The 7,865-nt window shown below is 48.5% G+C and overlaps 1 protein-coding gene across 1 annotated transcript; it reads left to right on the forward strand.

Moving 5' to 3' along the window:
• The first annotated feature begins 652 nt into the window (after positions 1–652).
• On the forward strand, positions 653–2,933 carry LOC149359561 (uncharacterized). The gene has a single exon (XM_089569075.1). The coding sequence runs from the start codon at positions 860–862 to the stop codon at positions 2,876–2,878; it is 2,019 nt and encodes a 672-aa protein (XP_089425201.1). The 5' UTR covers positions 653–859; the 3' UTR covers positions 2,879–2,933.
• The last annotated feature ends 4,932 nt before the right edge of the window (positions 2,934–7,865 follow it).

Consider the following 7,865-nt stretch of genomic DNA (forward strand, 5'->3'; position numbering starts at 1 on the left):
AAGCGAGACCTCAGATCGCCGCCGGAGCTATGCTGCCCTTATTTCAATTGGTCGAAATGGTCGTGACGTCACAGTGCGCGAATTTCAAACGGGGCCAATTGTACTTTGGCTAGTAACCATGGAACCAATTAAAGAGATCGTATAGTGATGCTCCAAGTAAGTGGGACTGAGTTTAGTTAATTAGTTAATTAGCCAGTTAGCCTAATTAACCTTTCGAGTAAGACCACATAAATAAATAAAACCGAGTAGGAAATTGATCGAGTTGGGGAATCGATCCAAGGTCTCCGGAGTGCGAGACGAGCACGCTAACCACTCGGCCATGCCAGCTCGATGGTTTGGAATGAACAAAGGCACGGCCGCGCGGCAAATGTCCAGCCGGAACACGTGGCGACTCTTTCGCGCCCTAATTGACCCAACGCAAACACGCACGGAAACTCAAAAACACCTCCAAAGAGCAATACACAGCTTTCAGGGCAACACAAATCAATTGGCGCACAAGCTCCGGGACCAGTACTTGTGCACCACCCAGGACTCCCGCGGGCCGGCGTACTCTTATGCAGGTTCTGAGAACGTTGAGCTGGATCAACCGTTCCAGCTCCACGACCTGAAGGCGGCCCTGGCAAAAATGAAACGTGGCACCGCTCCGGGTCGGGAGAAAATTACCGTCAAATTGTTAGCCAACCTCCCCGACCCAGCATACCTGTCTTTATTGAATTACATTAACTCAATCTGGCTTGGGGAAGTGCCACTACCCATCGAGTGGAAGACCGCCCTGGTCACCTTCATTCCTAAAGCTGGCAAGGCCATCAACACGGACAACCTCCGCCCCATCTCTCTGACTTCCTGTGTGGGCAAACTCATGGAGACGATGGTACGTGACAGGTTGTCCGAGTTCATGGAATCCAAACACCTATTCGCAGACACCATGTTCGGGTTTCGCCCACACAGATCTGCACAAGATGTCCTGCTACAACTCAATCGGGCTGTCCTCGACCCCGCGGAATGCCCTCACAATGACAAGGTCGTACTCGCCTTGGATTTGAAGGGTGCATTCGACAACGTTACCCACGAGATCATTCTCACCCACCTTTCTCAAACTAACTGTGGCAGAAATGCCTTTCAATACATTCGGCAATTTTTACCCGACAGACAATCTTACATTCGGATCCAGGATAAAGAACATGGCCCTTTTCATTTAGGAACCAGGGGTACACCCCAGGGCGCGGTGCTCTCTCCCCTCTTATTCAATTTGGCTATGATGCGCCTACCAGCCCAGCTGGGCGCTGTCGCCGGTGTGCAGCATGCGCTGTATGCTGATGGCATCACCCTGTGGGCCACGCAGGGTTCCCTTGCAGACATTGAGGCTAACCTGCAGGAGGCGGCGACCATAGTGGACCGTTATGCTCGCCGCTGCGGCCTCCAATGCTCCACCCAAAAGTCTGAATTTGTGCACATACGCCCCTCACCAAAGTGCACAGCCAAAATTTCATTGTCTCTCGAGACAGGTCCAATCCCTGAAAATATCGAAGTCCGGCTACTGGGGCTCTTTATACATCGAGACAGACGGTCAGAAACAACATTGGCCAAACTCCGTCAGGTGGGGGACCAGGTGGGCCGCTTGGTCCGCCGGGTTTCTAACAAGCGCGGGGGGTTACGATGTAAGGACGCCTTGCGGCTGGCGCATGCATTTGTAACCAGTCGAATTCTATATTCGACTCCATACCTTCACCTGCGGAAGAAAGACGAGGATGCACTCGAAGTCATCCTCCGAAAAATTATTAAGCGAGCCCTAGGCATCCCCGTGACCACCTCCAACAAGCGCCTCCTGGGGCTAGGCATGGTGAACACATTTCGGGAGCTCCGGGAAGCCCACTTGATTAACCAATACACACGTCTCTCGAAGACATCGTCGGGTCGCCGCCTCCTTGCCCGACTACACATCCAACACACCACTCTCATGGAAGAGCGCGTACGTATTCCATCCCAGTGGAGATGCGCCCTCCACGTGCGCCCTCTTCCCGCGAACATGAACCGTGAAGACCATAATGGCCGGCGCCTGGCGCGGGCGGAAGCCCTGGCCCGCCACTATGGATCGAAACCCGGCGTATTCTACGTGGATGCCTCAGGCCCCCACCATGGGGGATGGTACACAGCCGCAGTCGTCCACCAATCCAAAACAGTGAACGGCCTTACTTTCCGAGCCCGTGACATAACACACGCGGAGGAGGTCGCCATTGCGTTGGCTGCATCTGATTCCAATTCAAAAACAATTATTTCCGACTCGCGAGGGGCATGTCGGAACGTCGAGCAGGGCTGGGTACCGTATCTAGCCTACCGCATTCTTCAAAACAGCGTCTACACCGGTGACCCCGCGCACCGGCGTATCGTTTGGGCTCCCGCTCACATGGGCCTTGAGGGAAATGAGGCAGCTGACGCCGCCGCCCGCGCGCTCTCTCACCGGACATTCCCCTCCGACCCTGACGATCAGGAACTCGAATTTATTCCAGCTGACACCTTCAAAGACATCGTTTTACTCTATCAATCTGGCCATAGTCTTTATCCCCGCCCGTGTAAAGGTCTGTCAAAGGCGGAGGAGCGGCTTCTGCTCCGCCTGTACACTAATATTTTGCTGTGCCCGGCAGCTCTGAAACACTTCGACCCTTCTTTTTCGGGCAGCTGTCCGCACTGTGGGGAGAAGTCTTCGGACATCTACCACATGGTGTGGGCCTGCCCCTCCAACCCTGCTATCCCCCCTCACCCCAACCCAACCCGGGAGGACTGGGAGGCGACCCTGCTCGGCTGCTCTGACCTGCAGGCCCAACGGGCCTTGGTCGCGCGAGCCTGGGCGGCGGCCGATGCCACTGGGGTCCCGAACTAGGGACCTCCACCTAGTATTTGTAAGGGCTGGCCCCCTCTGGGTCAGCTCATGCATAACCTCCTGTATTATACCTGTACATAAATGTTTTCCACCACCACCGTCTAATGAATACGGTATCTTCGTTCACTGCCATCTTCCTCCCTTACCATTACGGCGAGGTTCAGGTGTCCACCGAGATATGCGAGACAGATAACTTTCCTGTCCTCAAAAACCAATTTACCGACGACCAAGGCTTACAGCCGAGTGGGCGATGGCGTTTTGTGGACTCCCTGGCAGCGTTGCAAGACTTCAAGACGCTGTCGCGTTCCGCTCAGAGGCGGCGAAGCTTAACATCTTAACCACACATCAGTGACACAAGCAGCAACACCGCGCTTAAGGCTTTCGCCTCACCGCAATGTAGGTTAACAAAGCGCCTCCCTAAATTTTTTTCATAAGATGTAAGATTTCGTTGCAACAACCAACGTATCCGCAGATCACCCGAAGGCTTGAATTTTTTTTATATGAGCGAGTTTCTCCTCATAAAGAGTATCCCGTGGTGCAGACTCTGTTAAATAGCGGTACCCGTTAATCGCGCTCTACTAGAAGTCTTAATGTGCACTTCTTCATGTGCGACTGAAATGACCACTACTAGTTTTTTCAGTGTGTGCTGTCAATAATGCAGTCAGTTAGTGGAAATCAAACAAGCCTTTTTTCTCAGAACAACACAAGCCTCGTTTTTCCTTTTCTATTGCTACTTTACCCATACGGTGATCCTCTTTTAAAGATACGCGTGAAATAAATTAGTGCAAACGCGCATACGCGATGCATAAAATTATCTGCTCCTCTTTTTTTGTTCTTTGGTACTCCAAGTTACCGTGGTGGTGGCCGTGATAGGATAGGATAGGATAACTTTATTTGGCTTTAGCAAAAGTGCTTTTTTTTATGTGGTCAGATGAGTCCATCCGCAACGGTCGGTTGCCCCTATTCCAGGGCTCCGCTGGATGCTGCCGTCAGCTGAGCTCGCCGTATCAAACCGATCTGGTCATCGCGGCAGTCGCTGGAGAGCAGACCCTCCCATTGCTCCACACTTGGGTTTTGTATAACTGGGACGATGTCGACTTTTTGACATGCCCATGTGATGTGATACAGTGTAGGTTTTTCATGGCATCACGGACAATTGTGTGCGTAAATTGTGGGGTGAATTTTACTTAGTGTGTTTAGATTTGGATATTACCCCGTTTGAAGTTGTCTCCATGTGACAGCCTCTTCTTTGTTTAAAGATTTGTGCGGTGGTGGGTACCGCATCCTGCTGCCTTTGTAGTTGTTGAGTATGGCCGAGTATTCCTGAGGTACTGGCAGGGATTCCTCAAGGTCGTTGACGTTGGATGCTCGGTAGTTAGTATATCCTCGAGCTATCCTGTCTGCCTCTTGGTTTCCTGCCACCCCCGTGTGCCCCGGTACCCAGATGATCTTATGTTTGTTCTGGCGGCAAGGAGCGTGTGCCACAGCAAACTTTTACCACCCCGTATTCTGAATGGACTATCAGAAAATCATTGAAGTTCCCTAACCTACAAATATTCCAATAGCAGCCGACGCCTCTTACTGCAACTAAAAATCAGGTGTGGGAATTTTCTGTCCACGCTTAGGCTGGCACTTTTCACTGCGCCTTACAGATTTCACCTCCATTTTCCAAGCAGAGTTTCTGGCATTAGTAATTTCTCTACGCAAGCTAGAGGCCCTCTATTACTTTAAGAACATTTTTATCCCTGCTTCCTTCCCATGAGTCTTGTTTATTTAATATGGGTACTCGGTCATAGTAGTGTGACAGCAAATGAGATCGCTGACAACCTCTCAAAGACTTCCCTAAGCGGCCCAGTGTTGCCTATCATCCCGGCTGCAGCGTTTATCACAGCATCTAGGTTTCAGCGAAGATCAACACCTGCGATATTCCTAGACCAAGAAGGTTTGTCGATCCCGATAGCTTGAAACATCCCTGACGAGGTTGCGGTGCCGTATCTCCCCTCTGAATTTGAGGTCTGGTTTGGCGCTATCTCCCCTCTGTGCATTTTGCGGTGAGCCTTATATATCGATCATTATTGGATCCATTACCGCCGTTTCACCCCTTTGGGAAGAAGATTGTTAAAGGAGCCCATGCAGCATTTTGGTCTTAGTATGAGCAGCCCGCTCTTAAGATCATTTGGCGCCACCACACTTGGGTTCAGCCACAGGACTGTTTTTGCCGCTATTCAAAATTTCCTGCTGGAATCTTATCGACTGCCTTGCAGAATGTTACAATATTTTTTTCTATGCCTTATTACATTTTGACGCAATCAATTATTCCTTTTTCTCTCTCTCTCTTTTTCATCCAAACTCTTATCACTTTTCACTACATGCCCTCCTTGAGGAACAATCCACCGGTGTTGCTCTCCTGCGTGCTTTTTTTTTGCCTTTATTATGCACAGGTGAATAGCAACCTCTGGCTCCCGATTCTTGGCCGATCCCCCAGTGTGAGTGTGTGATATTTTTTGATAGGCTAACAACAACAACAACAGCAGCAGCAACAACAAAAACAACACCACAGCGTTGCTCTCTATCTGGCCTTTGACCCTCATTTGTTAGCGTGATCAGCGTATAGGCCTTTTACCAGCAACTTAACTGACAGGGCAGCACAGCAAAATCCCCTTATTCACTGACATTCCAATCTCAGTATACCATGTGGATTCTCTATTATTTTCAGTCTTTCACGTACATAATGCGCGCCTTGCTGTACAACGAACCTGCACAGACAGCACCAACGTATCTGTACAGCATGATAGACCACTTTAGCTGAATTCAGAGACAACGCTGCAAAAGAAAAAGCATCACACGCTGACTTTTTTTGACATGCGGCCCCAGTGTCCAGTTGAGCTGGAAATATTTCCTCCTTCTTTCTGTTAAGTCGAACTTCAATATAATGTGGACTGCGACGCCCTAGAATTTGTATTCAATGGAGGCCTCTCATCCGAGCAGACGGCTGCGTTTCATCGTTCTCTAAGTGGAGCATTACTCTGTTTCTGGTGCCGGTGTTATTAGGTAAGACTTCAAAGAGAATCTAAGAAAGGTTTTCTAAGAACAGTGATGCTTTTACGCTATTTTCTTGCACTGTAACTTGTAAAACTTACCTGTTTGGTTTCTATCAAATATGCTGGTTGTCTGGAGGCGCATGTGTGGGGAAATCGGACAGGAGATTTTCGTCTTACAAGTGGTATCTAACAGAAGCGATGTCAAATTTTTCCTTCTGAGCACGTGGGGTACTGAAAAAAATAGTCGCATCCCACATATATTTAAAGTTCTATCAGCAGCACTGGCTGTCAGAAGTGCTGAGGTTTCGCGGCGACCTGTGAGCCCGCCCAGTGGAGTTATCACGGCATGAATTTACCTTAGGGTCGTAAGAGTATCATTCATTCAATCTAGCTCGGGTTCAAATGATATTTAGCTTAAGCTTTCCTTGGGAACGGCGCACTGCTCTAGAGCGGAGCCAATATGTACCATTGTGCTTTCAGAAGAAAGTTTTATGTATGATACGGAAGCTAACCTTAAGAACTCCGCATCCTCATGAACAAAACAAGTCATATCAAGCCACTGCGTGCTTAAACATACCGATTTCTTTCTTTTGGAGCCGGCTTATAAGTCCAAGGAGATCACGGCTGGAGCCTGTGCGAAGCAGACTGATACTTTTACTTTAATTACTTTACTTTAACTTACTTTAATCCCAGTTGTTCTCTCGCTGTACTGAAGTGTATGCCGTTGAAGTCGCAACGGTATAAATGAGAGCGAACATGAAGCGTGCCGCTTTTAACCAAGTTTGACCGGTGAACATCTTGTGGACTTGCTTTCTCCTCGTGGGTGCATACGCCACGCCGTTTCTTGCCTGGTGTCAACGCTGTAACGAATGGAACGCTATTCTTGTGCAGTTAACAAGTGTTCCCCTGTTAGAAGTCAGAAGCACATTTTTTGTCTTAATCTCAGCAGATTTCATCGAAACACAGAACCATTTCAATACCCTTTAGAGTTCGCTCCTGAGCCTCCGCTCAGTGCAGGGCCCATTCACTCATACATACCACGGCTGGCTTCAACTCCTACAAAGGGCCTAAAAAGAGATCATCTCTCACAGTTACATGTGAGCATCTGTGAAAAGAAATGACTGCACTCATGAGCGCACCGGCCGTTACAACTACAGAAAACCGCCGAACGTGAAGTGATCATCATATGACGTCAGGGCTTCGCATATGAATAGATTAAAGTTCCATTTAACATATGAACGTGCGTTTAGGTGCATGGCCTGTAGATGGCTGGTGGTGCTGAAGCCGAACGAACGAGCAGCATCAGTCCGCTTTCATATTAATTTGTGTTGTCTCCTTTTCGTCTTAGTACTTTCGTAGTCTGCGCCTAGCCTTTTCAACATTTTGATTGTGGATCGACATTGTTCACGGTCAGAAATATATTATATCTCACACACTTGGCCGAAACTGTCACTTTGACTGAAATAGAGCTCTCTGTCATATACACTTCCAGTTAAAAAAAACTCGGATTCCCATATCTACTGACAGAGACTCGCACTCAAAAGCATTAAAAAGCGCTGAAACCTACATAGACTCATAAACCCGCATCTAAATTCGCACTGAAAGTGGCGCTCAAACTATTATGGGCTCGCTCAAAAGTGAGAGCGTGATGAACCGAATGCTTCAACCAGTTAACCGGATGATTTATTAGCAGCGAAGCCTGATGAATGTAGGAGGCATGGAAATTGCAAAGCTAACTGGAGGCAGCCGTGTTAGTGATTTTTGGTATCGGGAACGACAGCCGATGGTCAGAAATTCTCTTCGCCTTGTTATCAGTGTGGATATAAAATTTGGAATTCTATTCAGAGAATGTTTCTTTTTCTTGGAATCTGTGCGCTAAAAAATGGCAAAAAGGGAATTTTACGCAATTTTGGGGGATTTAGAAAACCAAAATTCTTCCGCTTTTA

This window comes from Amblyomma mixtum, chromosome 2 (assembly GCF_055824585.1).
Source record: "Amblyomma mixtum isolate Tamu chromosome 2, ASM5582458v1, whole genome shotgun sequence".
In the NCBI taxonomy this organism is placed as follows: domain Eukaryota; kingdom Metazoa; phylum Arthropoda; class Arachnida; order Ixodida; family Ixodidae; genus Amblyomma; species Amblyomma mixtum.